This window comes from Oncorhynchus keta, chromosome 9, assembly GCF_023373465.1.
Source record: "Oncorhynchus keta strain PuntledgeMale-10-30-2019 chromosome 9, Oket_V2, whole genome shotgun sequence".
Taxonomy (NCBI): Eukaryota; Metazoa; Chordata; class Actinopteri; order Salmoniformes; family Salmonidae; genus Oncorhynchus; species Oncorhynchus keta.
In genome coordinates, this window is record NC_068429.1 from 39,925,974 (window position 1) to 39,945,384 (window position 19,411).

The 19,411-nt window shown below is 43.1% G+C and overlaps 1 protein-coding gene across 5 annotated transcripts; it reads right to left on the bottom strand.

Annotated features, from left to right (window-relative positions):
- Positions 1-58: 58 nt before the first annotated feature.
- Positions 59-19,325, bottom strand: dmtn (dematin actin binding protein). 5 transcript variants are annotated; one of them, XM_052525847.1, is made up of 17 exons: positions 19,307-19,325; positions 9,977-10,114; positions 5,553-5,598; positions 5,073-5,150; positions 4,926-4,997; positions 4,606-4,686; positions 4,464-4,508; positions 4,191-4,287; positions 4,063-4,107; positions 3,834-3,968; positions 3,612-3,715; positions 3,255-3,375; positions 3,133-3,173; positions 3,004-3,049; positions 2,479-2,546; positions 2,274-2,354; positions 59-782 (listed from the first exon to the last, which is right to left on the bottom strand). In XM_052525847.1, the coding sequence occupies exons 3-17, from the start codon at positions 5,559-5,561 to the stop codon at positions 669-671; spliced, it is 1,137 nt and encodes a 378-aa protein (XP_052381807.1). In that variant the 5' UTR covers positions 5,562-5,598; positions 9,977-10,114; positions 19,307-19,325; the 3' UTR covers positions 59-668. The 5 variants fall into 5 exon arrangements, with proteins under 5 accessions (XP_052381807.1, XP_052381809.1, XP_052381808.1 ...); XM_052525849.1 differs by lacking the exon at positions 9,977-10,114; XM_052525848.1 differs by lacking the exons at positions 9,977-10,114; positions 19,307-19,325 and adding an exon at positions 18,606-18,623.
- Positions 19,326-19,411: the final 86 nt, after the last annotated feature.

Consider the following 19,411-nt stretch of genomic DNA (forward strand, 5'->3'; position numbering starts at 1 on the left):
GTTGAAAACAAGTTTTTCTTTTATACATTTAGCATTCTACAAAAAAAATAAACACAGCTTTATTTTATTCATATTTTATTCATTTTCTAAACTCTGCATATACACTGTAGGGTTGGGAGGTAGGGGGTATGGGTCTGGTCCTTGGTTCGATGTGGGATTGGAATGTTAGTCATTTCTGATGTTCCACAGGGAAAAAAGATTGCTCTACTGTTTTGCGAGACTAAGAGATATAATCTCTCTTGGTCAACCTCAATCTTGGGTAACACATTAACATGAATTAAGAACTAATACGTTACAGAAGACAAAGATCCCAATCGATCAATCATTAGCCACATTTACAAGATCTCTGATAATGTACATGGATTTATCATGAAAATAATATTTCCTGTATTGTGTGTGTGTATGGGGGTAGGGAGGCAGTAGATACTAGGAGATTCTCAAATGTTAGGGTCAGGCTTGTCTCTATACTGATGCTCTATAGTAAAGCTAGTGGCGACTAAAGGATACGAAGGAACATACAGATAGAAGAATATGTGTACGATATGATATAGGATAAGTTAGTATGTGATATGGATAGTTAGGGAGTGATAGTTTGGTGTTGTGTGGTATTCTTCGTTAGGCAGTGTAGCGGTTCCTGTTTCCTGTCTGACGGATAAGGTCACTTCCTGCTAGAAAAGTTGAACGTTTTTCTTCAGATTATTTCGTTTCCATAGCGACAGGCGGTCGAACTCAGCAATGGGCATTCCGAACAGACGCTCAAAGTCCTCAGGAGAAAGGTGTCTCTGAGGAGAGAACACACACACACACAAAAACTAACACATTTCAGTAGTAACACACATGACATATGTATAGTTGAAGTCGGAAGTTTACATACACCTAAGCCAAATACATTTAAACTCAGTTTTTGACATTTCCTGACATTAAATCCTAGTAAGAATTCCCTGTCTTAGGTCAGTTAGGATCACCACTTTATTTTAAGAATGTGAAATGTCAGAATAATAGTAGAGAGAATGATTTATTTCAGTTGGGTGAATTTTGGCCCATTCCTCCTGACAGAGCTGGTGTAACTGAGTCAGGTTTGTAGGCCTCCTTGTTCACACACGTTTTTTCAGTTCTGCCCACAAATCTTTTATAGGATTGAGGTCAGGGCTTTGTGATGGCCACTCCAATACCTTGACTTTGTTGCCATTTTGCCACAACTTTGGAAGTATGCTCGGGTTCATTGCCAATTTGGAAGACCCATTTGTGACCAAGCTTTAACTTCCTGACTGATGTCTTGAGATGTTGCTTCAATATATCCACATCATTTTCCTCCCTCATGATGCCATCTATTTTGCGAAGTGCAGCAGTCCCTCCTGCAGCAAAGCACCCCCACAACATGATGCTGCCACCCCCGCTCTTCACAGTTGGGATGGTATTCTTCGGCTTGCAAGCCTCCCCCTTTTTCCTCCAAACATAACGTTGGTCATTATGGCCAAACAGTTCTATTTTGTTTCATCAGACCAGAGGACATTTCTCCAAAAAGTACGATCTTTGTCCCCATGTGCAGTTGCAAACTGTAGTCTGCTCGATATAGAACTCGTTTTACTGTGGATATAGATACTTTTGTTCCTGTTTCCTCCAGCATCTTCACAAGGTCCTTTGCTGTTGTTCTGGGATTGATTTGCACTTTTCGGACCAAAGTACGTTCATCTCTAGGAGACAGAACGTATCTACTTCCTGAGTGGTCCCAGAACGTGTCTACTTCCAGCTGTGTGGTTCCATGGTGTTTATACTTGCGTACTATTGTTTGTACAGATGAACGTGGTACCTTCAGGCGTTTGGAAATTGCCCCCCAAGGATGAACCAGACTTGTGGAGGTCTACCATTTTTTGCTGAGGTCTTGGCTGATTTCTTTTGATTTTCCCATGATGTCAAGCAACGAGGCACTGAGTTTGAAGGTAGGCCTTAAAATACATCCACAGGTACACCTCCAATTGACTCAAATGATGTCAATTAGCCTATCAGAAACTTCTAAAGCCATGTCAACCTAGTGTATGTAAACGTCTGACCCACTGGAATTGTGATACAGTGAATTATAAGTGAAATAATCTGTCTGTAAACAATTGTTGGAAAAATTACTTGTGTCATGCACAAAGTAGATGTCCTAACCGACTTGCCAAAACTATAGTTTGTTAACAAGGAATTTGTGGAGGGGTTGAAAAACGCGTTTTAATGACTCCAACCTAATCGTATGTAAACTTCCGACTTCAACTGTACATGCACACACAAACCTCCAGCCTGGTACGGTCCACGCCCGGCGGAAGCTTGCGGCGCCCTCTATGGGTGACTATGAGCATTTCATATGGGTAGATCTGAGGAGAAAACACAGTGTTGGCTGGGTCTTTTTTTTATGGAAAAGAATTTAGTATCTTAAAGAAATTTCACTGTGATTTTAGTGGGGTTTTGTCTGTGTGCATAGTGCGTGTTAGTGCTCACCGTCTGTTCCAGCATACTTGGCAGTGAGTTTCCTCTGTCCATCCTTTCCCGCGGTGCCTCTCCATTCTACACACACACACACACACACACACACACACACACACACACACACACACACACACACACACACACACACACACACACACACACACTTAGTAAAATCCAAAATGCACTATAGGTAGATAGATATGACTTGAGCAGAGGGAAGAGTCGCTTTGAAAACACGTCCGGGATTCAATCGGATCGTGCTTGCAGACAATGAAGACATCGGTTCAATTAGAAATTGCCTTTAAAGGTCAAGCATGCTATTACGCAGATCTAGCGCATATCAAAATTAATCTCGGCCTAACCTCTTACCTCTTCAGTTGCACAACACGACAGGGAGAGACAAAAAAAAGGAGAGTGAAATAGTTATATTCATACATAAATATAGACTTAAATATATATATATATATTGGCGAACTTGCTTGTATGGGCCCAACTTCACTACCACAAGTGCTTTTGTAACACATGCTAATAGCCTACCTGCTCTGCCCTGATCCCCCTCTATAGCGAACTCTGCTGACTGCATCTGCATAGAGGTAACACGTGTAAGTTACCAACCACAAACACACACACATACACCTACTGCAACGCACGCACACACACACTCACCCTGGTCAGACCTGAGCGGGAGGAGGACTTCAAGGAGGAACCTGTAGTAATCAGAGCAACCAATCAGAATCAGGTTCTTACACACGCACACACACACACACACACACTGGACTGTAACTTACTGGTGTGCATGTGCGTTCTGTCTGGCAGTGACTGAGTCTTCCTGCGTCCAATGCCAAGTAGAGCCTTCTCCTTCTCCTCCTTCTCCTCCTTCAGGATCAGCCTGCCCAGGTTAGACTTGATCTGACACACCCACGTCGCACGCACGCACACACACACACACACACACACACACACACACACACACACACACACACACACACACACACACACACACACACACACACACACACACACATATTGACTAGTGAAGACGGTTACATTTCCTATGATAATATGTTTTGCATTATAATGCATTATACATAGCTGAAAAGGCGTTATGAAAGCACTTATAAGACGGTCTCCGTGGGATGGGTTACCTTGTGGAGCTCCTGCTCCTGCAGTGTCTTGGCGTCATCAGTCAGGTCTTCAAATTCATCCTTCCCCTCTTCCTCTTCCTCCTTCTTCCTCCTCCACTCGATCTCTGTGGCAACAACAGGAGAGATTAGACCACACACTACCAGTACCTCTCCAATCACACACGTGCGTGTGTGCGTGTCTGTGTGTGTCTGTGTGTGCGTGTGTGTGTGTGCGCGCGTTACCCATAGTAGCCAGTGAAGGAGGACAAGGCCAGTACTCTGTTTCTATCTTTGAGGGCAGGTTGGGGTCTGGTTTCTGAGCTGCTGGGAACATAGACGACTGGATGATGCTGGCCATCACGTGGTGCTTGCTGACCTCTACAGACAGTCAGAGAAATAATTAGACACGCAAAGATACACACACACTCTTAGAATTATCAGACACACACAATCTCAAACAAATATACTGTACCCTGTTTAAAATTTGGCAGCTTCTTGTAGATGTTGGCACCATTATCTAAAATAAAACACAGAATTAGAAAAGTAGATATGTGTGTGTGTGTGTTTGTGTGTGCAAGTGTGTGTGTTGTTTGTGTGTACCTGGCGTGTGGAAGTGTTGCTGTACAGGGGTGGCTGTCTTTCGGAGCTGCAATGTGGAGCCTCCTGGAGACCCTCCCCCCTCTCTATACTCCTTCAGCTGAGAGAGAGAAGAGAGAGAGAGAAAGAGATACGGAAAGAGAGAGAGAGTTACTACTGCTGGTTAACTGGATTAAAAGAAAGACCCACCCAACACAGAGAAGTAAAGGGAGGAAGAAAGGGGGAGAGAAGAAGGGGAGAGAAGGAGAGGGAGAGAGGGTCACAGAAGTATCTTACCTCAGGAGAGGGAGGAGGAGAGATGGAGGAAGGAGAGAGGGATCTCTGGAGAAGGAAGAGGAGAACACCGTCACATCCCACTCTCCCCCCTTTTTATACAGCCGTTATGAGTTACTTACTCTAACACGAAGTGTGTGTGTACCTCTCTACGGGGCGTACGCGGCGCGTCTAGCGGTGAGAAGGTGAGGTGGGGTTGGTAGGTCATCAAATCTGGTCTCTCCACCTACAGAATAGCACAGACAGCATTGAATCACAAACACGCACGTACACATGCAGCAATAAACCACACACACATAACCCCCACAAAAACCATGCACACACACTCAGACCCCCCACAGAAACCATGCACACACACACATACCCCCCACAGAAACCATGCACACACACACAGACCCCCCACAAAAACCATGCACACACACACATACCCCCCACAGACACCATGCACATACACACAGACCCTACCTGTAGAATACTTTTATCTCTGGGCAGAGCAGCAAGATCCCTGTACTCCACCACTTCGTCATTCACACGGGCCTGGAGGAAGAGCAAGAAAGTGTGTGTTGGTGCTGTGTGTGTGTGTGTGTGTGTGTGTGTGTCTCTCTCTCTTACCATGATGCTGGGTGAGCCAGGAGCACTTGGACCCCGCAAGGAGGAGGATATGCTGCCCGGGGCTGGCCGTCCCTCCACCTACACACAAACATTATAAATCATACCTAACCCCTCCCTCCACCTACACAGAGGAAGACGTGTGTGTGTGTGTGTGTGTGTGTGTGTGTGTGTGTGTGTGTGTGTGTGTGTGTGTGTGTGTGTGTGTGTGTGTGTGTGTGTGTGTGTGTGTGTGTGTGTGTGTGTGTGTGTGTGTGTGTGTGTGTGTGTGTGTGTGTGTGTGTGTGTGTGTGTGTGTGTGTGTGTGTGTGTGTGTGTGTGTGTGTGTGTGTGTGTGTGTGTGTGTGTGTGTGTGTGTGTGTGTGTGTGTGTGTGTGTGTGTGTGTGTGTGTGTGTGTGTGTGTGTGTGTGTGTGTGTGTGTGTGTGTGTGTGTGTGTGTGTGTGTGTGTGTGTGTGTGTGTGTGTGTGTGTGTGTGTGTTACCTTCTGCATGATGGTGAAAATCTCTCCTGTGGTTTAAACCAGATGGCTTTGAGAGAGAAAATAGAGGGAGGTTAGGAGGAGCGGAACAACTCAGTGATATAGATAAGGATCAAGATTCATAAAGCTCTTCTTTCTGATGGAGGATATTGTTGCCACTGTGAACTGCATCCACAATCTCCTCACAACAACATCCCACTCACACTGTCTCACACACACACAGCCCAAAACCACTGCCCTCAATAGTCACTCGACATAGTGTGACACACGCTCCCTCTGGCTGTATGTGATGAAAACAAAGATTCTCTTCAGTGGCGGTGCGTGGGTAAAATCACTGGGGAAGTCGAGCCAGAAAAAACAAAAAGCCATATTACAACCTATGTGTTGTGATAATTGCGTTGTTTGCTCTATAACCTGTTAGTTCATATGCCTATCGACCGTGATACATAGGCCTAAGGCCGAGACAATAAGAAGACACCAAATCCAAAATGGCTTCCCTTGACACTTTTTTTTTTTGGTGCGCCATGACCATTCACAGTTGAGCTCATTCAGTTTAGCTCAACGCTGATTGGCTGTTATTTCATACTTTGTTTTACTAAGGGAGGCCAAATGCTCGCTGACTTCCCTTGCATTCAATGCTACCGACAGCAACAATGTCATACTCAGATAGAATCGCCTACACATACAGAGACAGTGATGTTTCGCTCGCTTCAGATGCTTTCTTCGATGCGATACATTCAGCCTCCTGCGAATTAAAGTAAAATTATGGAACACATGGAGACGAAAGATCAATTATTTTATGTTTTTTTTATACACATATTTTGCTCTGTCAATTTTTGTTTGTGCATGATGACTCTCTTGGCATGCTAAGTTAACTTATGGAATTATTTTAAGACGGTCATATCAAGGATCATTTAGCTATGTGATTTTTTATTTTAAGACCCCTTAATGTATAAAAAAATATATATACAAAAAAATATTTGATGAAACATTGAATTTGGCCTTACTGCTATTAGCCCATCGAAACCTATTGAATAACAGATTCACTACATAGAACAACAGATAGTCTAGAAAAAATGTAAAGGAAGTTTGTTGTTAAGTGTCTGTCCTATATATCTGAGAGAAAAACCTTTTTTCTCTACACCTTTTTAACCCTTTATTCTAAGCAATAAACTACTTCCATATATATTCCATTCATTTTTTCAACTTGTACCGGGGTATCTTCAGATGAGGCTTGTGTTTGTCCTAGAGCAAAGCAACCAACGTGTACGTCTTCGTGAGACACTCCATTAGACGGGGTCATACTATTTTGTAGGCCAAACCGTTCGGCCGCTACAGACGTTTTCGTGAGAAGACCAATTTTCTGGAAGTCTCGTGGTCTGAAAAACACCGCTGTAGCTCTGCCACCTTTCACCGCAGATACGGAAGGGGGACATCGGCGGATGCGGTGGATTGATGCATCTAATACAACAAAATAGATATCTCTAATTTAAACCAACGGATTTTGATGGGGACTTTTGTATTTTGCTCATTAGATTTGCACTGTGGATCGGACATTGGCTCTAGGGGTTAAAGAAAGAGAGAAATGTTGAGAGAGAGAGAGAGAGAGCGAGTGAAGGAGGAGAGTGGGGGTAGAGGGATGAATTCCTCTGCTGAAGGATCTATTCATCCTCTTACCCTCCTTTCCCATCGATCTCTTTACTCCCCTTTCTCTCCATTTCCCCTCTCCCTGGCTAGGTTCTGGTTGGCCTCACCTTCTCTCTGAAGTGCACTTGTTTGTCAGATTTTTTTAAACCATTCCTTAAAGATTCAGGCACCCACCTCCATCCTTCCCCCTCCCCCTCTCCTGCCTCCTCCCGCTCTCTCTAACTGAACTGTTTATCAGTCCTGCCAGTCAGGCCGACGCCCAGCCAGCCATCACCACGGTTACACTCCCCACACTGGGGATCATCACTTTGGAGAGGCCTCCTCTCTTTTGCTTTCTCTCTCCCTCTGGCTTTCTATGTCCCTCTCCCCTTCTGTCTTCCCCTCTTTCTCTCCCAGTTCCTCCTTCTGCCTATCTCACACAAACACACATACACACACACACACACACATTGGTACAGTGTGTAGACAGCAGTGTGGGGCAGCTCTGTGCTCTCTGTCAACTGTGTTAGCAGATTAATATTGATCTATTGGGATCTGGCCTGGGATCTGTTGCTCTGAGAATGGATCCGGCTTAGGAGATCTATAGGGAGCAGGCAGGCCGCAGACGCCACAGTAAAATATAGATGGGGTCTAGTCTACAGGGTAATAGAAGAGCTAATAGCTCCACCTTGCCCTCTTATAGGCATTGCTTATAAGAGGTTATAAATCTGTTCAGATTTGCATAAGTGCTTACGGGTTGGGGGGGTTAAGGGTTGTTTGTCTGTGGACAGTGCCCTTGAGGACAGACTCAAGTTCCCAACCCTGCTCACAGAGGAATTTCCTTTAGAACCACATCCTGCATGGCCGCTGCCCCAAAAAAACACACACTTTCTCCTCTCTCTCTTTCATTCTCTCTCTGTCTCAATTCCATGGGCTTTATTGGCATGGGAACAATATATTTACATTGCCAAAGCAGGTGAAATAGATCATAAACAAAAGTGAAATAACCCATCAGAAATTAACAGTAAACTCTCTCTCTCACACAACCACCCACAAGGTCTAATTAAGCACAGTCAGATGGCTGGCCTGGTTTGAACGCGTAGGGCTCGCAATAGAGGGGCCGCGTAAACATGCGCAAGCATGCAACATCACCGAGTGGGCTGGCTGGTGCCCTTGTCTGATTAAAGATACAGTTTGGAGTCGCTTTCAATGAGTCATATTTGCTATGATAGAGATGTATAACAATATAGCCTCAAAATAGATAAACATGTTCAACGCACCAGATGAACATAGGCTCATTTAGGTTATAGCAGCCTATTAGTAATATATCATGTAAGCCTATCATATTATAGGCTCTCTATCCAATAAGACTATAATAATCACGTCATACGGCTTTCCGTCGATAAATGCGCACGAGGGGGAATGAGACAAAGAGCTGCCCGTAGCAAAACAATATGCTTGAATTATTTACATGAAATGTGCTTATCAGCCCCTGTGATAATAGGATATAGGTCATTATTTATCCTTCCCGGACGCCCTCGGGCCAATAGCCCTAGTTGATTTTCAAATGCAATGTTTTTATAAACGTGCTTAATAATAAAATGAAATCAAATAATCCGATTTTACCTGACAATCAAACCGATCGATCCGCCGTCATCAACAAAATAACACGAACTATAATGATGGGAACAGATCAAGCATGCCAGAATCCCATCAGTCGTGTGCCATGGGCGAGAGGCTTTCGGTTTAACGGCGCTCCTAGACACGGAGGACAGTGGAGGAAGGGAGGATGTACGCGTGCGTGAGTGCGTGTATTAAAACGGGGCTTGGGCTGCATCTCAATCTAGTAGCTTCCTCCTCTCTTCTCTTCTTCTATTCTCTAGTCTTCCACCATCCCCACCCAACCAGTGGCGGTTGGTGCCATTTCAGATGAGGGAGGATGATTCAGTTTTTTTATGAGCATGGCCTTATTTCTATTACATCAAATTGGATGAATGTCATTCATATTCCATTAACCCAGCTCAATGCAACATCAACAGGTTTAGTCTGCGACATGATTCTCGAATTTCCCCTGTGCCCATCATGAGGTTTCTACAACCTAGCCTATGAATGTAAGTTTACAACATAGAGGATTTTGAGTACCTAAAGTGACAGACAGTGACACATTCAATACCACCTTGCACACTCTTGCCTGCATCTAGCTGATCCAGACAGTAATCATTAGTTCAACAGTTGCAAATGTACATTTCTATTGGATAAATTCAGGTCTTTTCTTATCTCAGTTTCGTTTCGTTTGCTTCCGTTGAAGCATTTGTTTTCAACAGAATCGGCGGAATGAATACACCCCTTATCACACACAAACACAGTTCACGTTCACAGCAGCCACATAAAAACAGTGTCATCACGTTGCTCGTTGTATATAGAATTCCTTCTCGCAACTATCTACGCAATCTCCTCCTCTCACCTTTTCCCATGGCTTGACTGTGACCAGCCGAAAAAAACTTTCCAAGCCAAGCCTTCATATCATGACCATTATAATCACTACACACAGCCTAAATCATTGTCAAGTCATAGTCAACATAGCTACTAGAACTAATGCGTCAGTAAACCCATTAGCTACAATTACGCATTACAGTCTACAGCCAGATTATTTAGCCAAATCAAAGTAAAAGTTTTTTTTTTTTAAATATAACCAAATATAGCTAGCTCTCTTTCTCTCTCGCTTCTTTTTTATTTCGGAATAAATTAATTTGTTCAAAACTGTTCATCTATAGTCTTTCTCTCTCTGAGTCATTACTCACCACATTATATGCACTGTAGCTGTAGATTATGCGTTCAGTGTTCATTCTCTGATATTTTGATTGGGTGGACAACACGTCAGTTCATGCTGCATGAGCTCTGATAGGTTGGAGGACGTCCTCTGGAAGTTGCCATAATTACTGTGAAAGGGGGTGAGAACCATGAAGCCATTACTAAAGGACACCAATAAGATGAAGAGACTTGCTTGGGCAAATAAACACGAGCAATGGACATTAGACCTGTGGAAATCTGTCCTTTGGCCTGATGAGTCTAAATTTGAGCTTTTTGGTTCCAATCGCCGTGTCTTTGTGAGACGCAGAGTAGGTGAACGGATGATCTCTGCATGTGTGGTTCCCACCATGAAGCATGGAGGGGGGGGCATGGAGGGGGGTGTGATGATGTGGGTTGCTTTTCTGGCTTTTCTGGTCATTTATAATTCAAGGCACACTTAACCAGCATGGCTACCACCACATTCTGTAGCTTAACCCATCCCATCTGGTTTGCGATTAGTAGGACTATCATTCCTCATGATGCTGGTTGAAGAATGCCAAGAGTGTGTAAAGCTGTCATCTATTGTACTTAACACTATCAAGTCATTCTCTTCAGCTTCTGATCTGGAACTTAACGTACATTTACATTTTAGTAATTTAGCAGACATTTTTATCCAAAGCGACTTACATGAGTGCATACATTTTCAAACTTAAATACAGTAAATGTGAAGTATTGTTCCTGCATAATTCAAATGACCAATCCATTGAGAATATTCCAGTGAAAGATCATGTTAAATATTTAGGGGTGTACATGGTGGGAAAAAAAACATATTGTTACTGCATCCATAGCTCTGTCTATGAATTTTCCCAGTACGAAAAAATATTACAAATGTATGCACTCACTACTGTAAGTCACTCTGGATAAGAGTGTCTACTAAATTACTAAAATGTAAAACATAAAATTCCTATTCCCAAGAAATCTAAGACTTCATGCCACAATAACTATCACCCCATAGCACTCACATTTGTAATCATTAAGTGCTTTGAGAGGCTGATTATGGCACACATCATCTCCATTATCCCAGACACCCTAGGCCCATTCAAATTTACATACCACCCTAACAGATCACTAGACGACGTAATCTCAATTGCACTGCCCTCAACCACCTAGAAAAGAGGAATACCTATGTGAAAATGCTGTTCATTGACTACAGCTCAGCGTTCAACACCATTGTCTCCTCCAACCTCGTCACCAAGCTTAGGACCCCCGGACTAAACACCTCCCTCTGCAACTGGATCCTGGACTTCCTGACGGGCCGCCCCCAGGAGGTGAGGATAGGCAACATCATCTCCGCCACACTGACCCTCAACACGGGGGCCCCACAGGGGTGTGTGCTTAGTCCCCTCCTGTACTCCCTGTTCACCCACGACTGCGTGGCCATGCACGATTCCAACACCATCATCAAGTTTGCTGACGACACGGCGGTGATAGGCCTGATCAACAACCTCTCCCTCATCATGCCTCTTCCCCCTCAGGAGGTTGAAAAGGTTTGGCATGGGCCCCCAAATTGTCAAAAAGGTCTACAGCTGTACCATTGAGAGCATTTTGACTGGCTGCATCACTGCTTGGTATGACAATAGCACCACCCTCGATCGCATTGGTGCTACAGAGGGTGGTGCGGACCGCCCTGTACATCACTGGGGCCGAGCTCCCTGCCATGCAGGATCTCTATATCAGCCGTTCTGAAAGAAGGCCCAAAAAATCTTTAAAGACTCCAACAACCCAAGCCATAGACTGTCCTCTCTGCTTCCTCACGGCAAGTGGTACCAGTGCATCAAGTCTGACACCAACAGGCTCCTGAACAGCTTCTATCTCCATGTCATAATACTGCTAAATAGGTAACTATATAGCTAACAAAATGGCTACACAGACTATCTGTATTTTATTGCTATTTTTGCCCCAGCTTCATGCACACTCACAGAGCCCTTACACACTACGGACACTCATACTCCAACACACATACAAACACTCACTCCATCACTTGCTCACGGACACATAATATGCACATACAATCGTCCTATATGCTGCTGCTGCTACTCTGTTTATCATATACAGTTGAAGTCGGAAGTTTACATACACTTAGGTTGGAGTCATTAAAACTAGTTTTTCAACCACTCCACAAATTCCTTGTAAACAAACTATAGTTTTGGCAAGTCGGTTAGGACATCTACTTTGTGCAAGACACATGTCATTTTCCAACAATTGTTCATAGACAGATTATTTCACTTATAATTCACTGTATCACAATTCCAGTGGACCAGAAGTTTACATACACTAAGTTGACTGTGCCTTTAAACAGCTTGGACAATGACAGAAAATGATGTCATGGCTTTAGAAGCTTCTGATAGGCTAATTGACATCATTTGAGTCAATTGGAGGTGTACCTGTGGATGTATTACAAGGCCTACCTTCAAACTCAGTGCCTCGTTGCTTGACATCATGGGAAAATCTAAATAAATGAGCTAAGACCTCACAAGTCTGGTTCGTCCTTGGGAGCAATTTCCAAATGCACCACGTTCATCTGTACAAACAATAGTACGCAAGTATAAACACCATGGAACCACGCAGCCGTCATACCGCTCAGGAAGTAGACGCGTTCTGTCTATTAGAGATGACTGTACTTTAGTATGAAAAGTGCAAATCAATCCCAGAACAACAGCAAAGGACCTTGTGAAGATGCTGGAGGAAACAGGCACAAACGTATCTATATCCAAAGTAAAAACGAGTCCTATACCGACATAACCTGAAAGGCCGCTCACCAAGGAGGAAGCCACTGCTCCAAAACTGCCCTAAAAAAAGCCAGACTACGGTTTGCAACTGCACATGGGGACAAAGATGGTACTTTTTGGAGAAATGTCCTCTGGTCTGATGAACCAAAAATAGAACTGTTTGGCCATAATGACCCTCGTTATGTTTGGAGGAAAAAGGGGGAAGCTTGCAAACCCAAGAACACCATCCGAACCATGAATCACAGGGGTGTCAGCATCATGTTGTGGGGGTGCTTTGCAGCAGGACGGACTGGTGCACTTCACAAAATAGATGGCATGATGAGAAGGAACGTTATGTGGATATATTGAAGCAACATCTCAAGACATCAGTCAGGAAGTTAAAGCTTGGTCGCAAATGGGTCTTCCAAATGGACAATGACCCCAAGCATACATCAAAAGTTGTGGCAAAATGGCTTAAGGACAACACGGTCAAGGTATTGGAGTGGCCATCACATCCCATATAAAATTTGTGGGCTTGAACTGAAAAAGTGTGTGTGAGCAAGGAAGCCTACAACCCTCACTCAGTTACACCAGCTCTGTCAGGAGGAATGGTCCAAAATTCACCCAACTTATTGTGGGAAGTTTGTGGAAGGCTACCTGAAACATTTGACCCAAGTTAAACAATTTAAAGGCAATGCTACCAAATACTGATCGAATGTATGTAAACTTCTGACCCACTGGGAATGTGATGAAAGAAATAAAAGCTGAAATAAATAATTCTCTGTACTATTATTCTTACTTTTCACATTCTTAAAATAAAGTGGTGATCCTAACTGACCTAAGACAGGGGATTTTTACTAGGATTAAATGTCAGGAATTGTGAAAAATTGAGTTTAAATGTGTTTGGCTAAGATTTATGTCAACTTCCGGCTTCAACTGTATCCTCAACTCTAGCCACCTTATTACTGTACAGTTGTAAGGGAAATGTTAATGTTTACGATTTTCTTATAACTAATTTCTGTCTTCTATTCATGTGCTGTTCTAATAACCAATAACCAATAACCAATTTCTGTGTTCATGCAAGTGGCTGACTGGAACAAATCCTCACTTGCAGCAGTGGCTGCAATTTGGCAGTACGCCCAGACCTTGTATTGAGAACGAACAAAAAATATCTCCGTTTCAAGGTCTCAGTTTACAGAGAAAGAAGCCTCGTGAGGTGTTGGTCTCTCACATGTTATGAAACAGTATTGGTCGGTCACATGAATTAAACAAAATGGTAATGAATAATAAATTATGCTAAATCATGCAAATATTACTTGTCTATGTATAGCCGTATATAAGACAACTGCTGGGTCTACAGGGAGAGCTCCTTCTTGACATGTGTACTATGGTGCATTGAGTTGGTTGGAACCTCTCCAATGCGCTGACAGTAAACAATGATTAATTTAAGATTGACTTCGAGTGTCCCCGTGTAAGAATTTCCACGACACAGTGCCTTCGGAAAGTTTCAAGACCACTTGACTTTTTCCACATTTTGTTACGTTACAGCCTTATTCTAAAATATATATTTTTTTAAATAAAAACTCAGCAATCTACACACACAACCCCATAATGACAAAGAAAAAAAAACCTTTGCTATGAGACTCGAAATTGAGCTCAGGTGCATCCTGTTTCCATTGGTAATCCTTGAGATGTTTCTACAACTTGATTGGAATCCACTTGTTGTAAATTCAATTGATTGGACATGATTTGGAAAGGCACACACCTGTCTATATAAGGTCCCATGGTTGAAAGTGCATGTCAGAGCAACAACCACTCCATGAGATCAAAGGAATTTTCTGTAGAGCTCTGAGACAGGATTGTGTCGAGGCACAGATCTGGGGAAGGGTACCAAAAAATGGCTGCAGCATTGAAGGTCCCCAATAACGCAGTGGCCTCCATCGTTCTTAAATGGATGAAGTTTGGAACCAACAAGACTCTTCCTAGAGCTGGCCACCCAGCCAAACTGAGCAATCAGAGAAGGGCCTTGGTCAGGGAGGTGACCAAGAACCCAATGGTCACTCCGAAGGAGCTCCAGAGTTCCTCTGTGGAGATGGGAGAATCTTCCAGAAGGACAACCATCTCTGCAGCACTCCACCAATCAGCCCTTTATGGTAGAATGGCCAGACGGAAGCCACTCCTCAGTAAAAGGCACATGACAGCCCACTTGGAGTTTGCCAAAAGGCACCTAAAGTACTCTCAGACCATGAGAAACAAGATTCTCTGGTCTGATGAAACCAAGATTGAACTCTTTGGCCTGAATACCAAGCGTCATGTCTGGAGGAAACCTGATACAGTCCCTACGGTGAAGCATGTTGTTGGCAGAATCATGTAGTGGGGATGTTTTTCAGGATCAAGGGAAGGATGAACGGAGCAAAGTACAGAGAGATCCTTGATAAAAACCTGCTCCAGAGCGATCAGGACCTCAGACTTGGGGGAAGGTTCTCCTTCCAACACAACAATGTCCCAAAGCACACAGCCAAGACAACACAGAAGGGGCTTCGGGACAAGTCCCTGAATGTCCTTGAGTGACCCAGCCAGAGTCCGGACTTGAACCAGATCGAACATCTCTGGAGAGACTTGAATATAGCTGTGCAGCGACGCTCCACATCCAAACTGACAGAACTTGAGAGGATCTGCAGAGAAGAATGGGAGAAACTCCCCAAATAGAGGTGTGCCAAGCTTATAGAATCATACCCAAGAATAAAGTACTAAGTAAAGGGTCTGAATGCTTACAGTGGCAAGAAAAACTATGTGAATCCTTTGGAATTATCTGTATTTCTGCATAAATTGGTCATAAAATTAGATCTGATCTTCATCTAAGTCACAACAACAGACAAACACAGTCTGCTTAAACTAATAACACACACATTATTGTATTTTTATTGTCTATATTGAATACATTGTTTAAACAATCACAGTGTAGGTTGGGAAAAGTATGTGGACCCCTAGGCTAATGACTTCTCCAAAAGCTAATTGGAGTCAGGAGTCAGCTAACCTGGAGTACAATCATTGAGACGGGATTGGCGATGTTGGTTAGAGCTGCCCTGCCCTATAAAAAACATTTACAAAATTTGAGTTTGCTATTCACAAGACACATTGCCTGATGTGAACCATGCCTCAAACAAAAGAGATCTCAGAAGACCCAAGATTAAGAATAGTTGACTTGCAAAAAGCTGGAAAGGGTTACAAAGGTATCTCTAAAAGCCTTTATGTTCATCAATCCATGGTAAGACAAATTGTCTCTAAATGGACTAAACTTCAGCACTGTTGCTACTCTGGCCGTGCTGCAAAGATGACTGCAAGTGCACAGCACAGAATGCTCAATGAGATTAAGAAGAATCATAGATTGTCAGCTAAAGATTTACAGAAATCTCTGGAACATGCTAACATCTCTGCTGACGAGTCTACGATAGGTAAAACACTAAACAAGAATGGTGTTGATGGGAGGACACTACGGAAGAAGTCACTGCTGTCCAAAAAAAACATTGATGCACGCCTGAAGTTCGCAAAAGAGCATATGGATGTTTCACAGCACTACTGGCAAAATATTCTGTGGAGAGATTAAACTAAAGTTGAGTTGTTTGGAAGGAAGGAACATACAACACTATGTGTGGAGGAAATAAAGGCACAACACACCAACATCAAAACCTAATCCCAACTGTAAAGTATGCTGGAGGGAGCATCATGGTTTGGAGCTGCTTTGTTGCCTCAGGGCCTGGACAGCTTGCTATCATCAACGGAAAAATGTATTCCCAAGTTTATCAAGACATTTTGCAGGAGAATGTAAGGCTATCTGTCCGCTAATTGAAGCTCAACAGAAGTTGGGTGATGCAACAGGACAACGACCCAAAACGCTGAAGTAAATCAACAACAGAATGGCTTCAACAGAAGAAAATAAGCCTTCTGGAGTGGCCCAGTCAGAGTCCTGACCTCAACCCGATTGAGATGCTGTGGCATGACCTCAAGAGAGCGGTTCACACCAGACATCCCAAGAATATTGCTAAACTGAAAAGTGTTTTGTAAAGAGGAATGGCCCAAAATTCCTCCTGACTGTTGTGCAGGTCTGATCTGCAACTACAGAAAACATTTGGTTGAGATTGGTGCTGCCAGAGGAGGGTCAACCAGTTATTAAATCCAAGGTTTCACATACTTTTAGTATGCACTATAGCCTTTTTCACACTGCTCAAATAAGTTTTACTTTTCATATCCGTTTTGGAATACTGACTGTCCACAAGTGACAAGTGACAAAATCGGATTTGTGTGTTCAGACAGCAATCATTTGCTGACATGGCTACACTAGTTGTCATAGTAACAACCCGTGTGTGCGCAGTGGTGTAGGCTGATTGGTAGAAGTTCTTGCTATCACTCAGAAGTTATGTAGCAGGGGTAAGGTGACAATGCCTGCCATGTACGTTCCCCAGTTGTTTTAAATGTTCAAAATCACAGTGTAAGAACACTTAAAGCCTCAATGGATAAGACGGTCCAACTTTCAAAACGAGTCATTTTTGGCTAGCCACAGCAGTCAACTATACTGAGCAAAAATATATACTGAACAAAAACATAAACGCAACATGTAAAGTGTTAAAAGATCCCAGAATTTTTACATTATGCACAGAAATCTTATTTCTCTCCAATCTTGTGCACAAATTTGTTTACATCCCCGTTAGTCAGCATTTCTCCTGTACCAAGATAATACATCCACCTAACAGGTGTGGCATATAAAGCTGATCATTACACAGGTGCACCTTGTGCTGGGGACAATAAAAGGCCACTCTAAAATGTGCAGTTATGTCACACAACACAATGCCATAGATGTCTCAAGTTTTGAGGGAGCATGCAATTGGTATGCTGACTGCAGGAATGTCCACTAGAGCTGTTGCCAGAGAATGTAATGTTCATTTCTCTACCACAAGCCGCCTCCAATGTCATTTTAGAGAATTTTTCAGGAAGTCCAAACTGCCTCACAACTGCAGACCACGTGAAACCACGCCAACCCAGGAACTCCACATCCGGCTTCTTGACCTTCGGGATTGTCTGAGACGAGCCACCTGGATAGTGGATGAAACTGTGGCTTTGTACAATCAAATAATTTCTGCAAAAACTGTCAGAATACATCTCAGGGAAGCTAATCTGTGTGCTCATCGTCCTCACCAGGGTCTGGACCTAAATGCAGTTCAGCGTGGTAACTGACTTCAGTGGGCAAATGGCAGCCGTAGTTAGGGCGAGCGGTTTGCTGATTTAAACTTTGTGAACAGAGTGCCCCATGGTGGCAGTGGGGTTATGGTATGATAAGGCATAAGCTATGGATAATGAACCCAATTGCATTTTATCGAAGGCAATTTCGAATACACAGAGATACCGTGACAAGATCCTGAGGTTATTCATCTGCCACCATCATCTCATGATTTAGCATGATAATACACAGCCCCATTGTCAAGGCCCAGATGAAGATTAAAAGCTTATTTCACACGTCAAATAGTGTTGTTTTTTTTACATGCAAAGACCCAAATGGCATTCAATGTGCCTCACTCTAACAATTTAGTCTATTTTCATCTCTTAATTTCGCCTACTGTTCTAACTTGGTGGTGCACATGTAGCCTATAACCTGTTTTAGAGAAATGTAATCATTGAATATTATAAGAGCTTTCATTGTCTGTTTATATGCCCCCTGTATTTATCCTACGGTTCTGACTTGTACACTGTAAGAACCGCCCATGTTCTGAATTCTGTCGCTGTACATTTCAAAAGTACTGAACAAATAGTTATATTGATTTTGTCCGTCATCGCTTGCTCATTAATGTCTTAATTGAAATTACAGATTGCCTCTTACCCGGTTGTCCTCCCCTTATGCCATAGTTTGTACATCTCAATTGGCAGTATAAACCACAATTGTTTAAGCAAGACTGCCATATCAGCTGTGTTTTTTTAAAGGCAGTAAATGAGACTGAATTAACTGTTTCGCTGCCAGACAAGGCTCCGCTGATAGCCAGGTGTAGCAGTGGTAACTCATGAATCAATAGAATAACAAGGACCGTAATCTTCAATGCAAACGTTTTCAATGTTACCGAACAAATATGGCTAACATTAAATGACTAACCTCATTGTTGGGGCAGCTTTATGTAGGCCCTAATAGTTTGTGTGCACCGTTTGACACCGTTATAGTGCAATTAATGTATTGTTTGGTGTTGTGTTGTGTAAGTCGCTCTGGATAAGAGCGTATGCTAAATGACTTAAATGTAAATGTAATATGTAGTGTAGTGGCTTTGCTGGCATGTGTCGCACATTTTTTTTGTTTGCCCCACCAAGATTTACATGCTAAAATCGCCACTGGACCTACACAGTTTCTTCACTGTATACAGCTCTCTAATAATCACCAAAATTAAAGCTAAACAGTCGGAGAGTATCAAACATTACAAAAACAATGGATAGAGGAATATCTTTCCAAACATTGAAAAATGTGATTGACACCTCTGCTCTAAAAGTGTAACGCGTCGACAGTGTCTGCATTTTGGTACACCAGAAATACATTACTTTCCAATGCTGCGTTGCCTTGCAGCATTGTGTTGCAGATACAGCTCGTTCGGTGTGGTACATATGTTGGATTCACCGAACGTGTATGAGTAGATGGCCTGACAA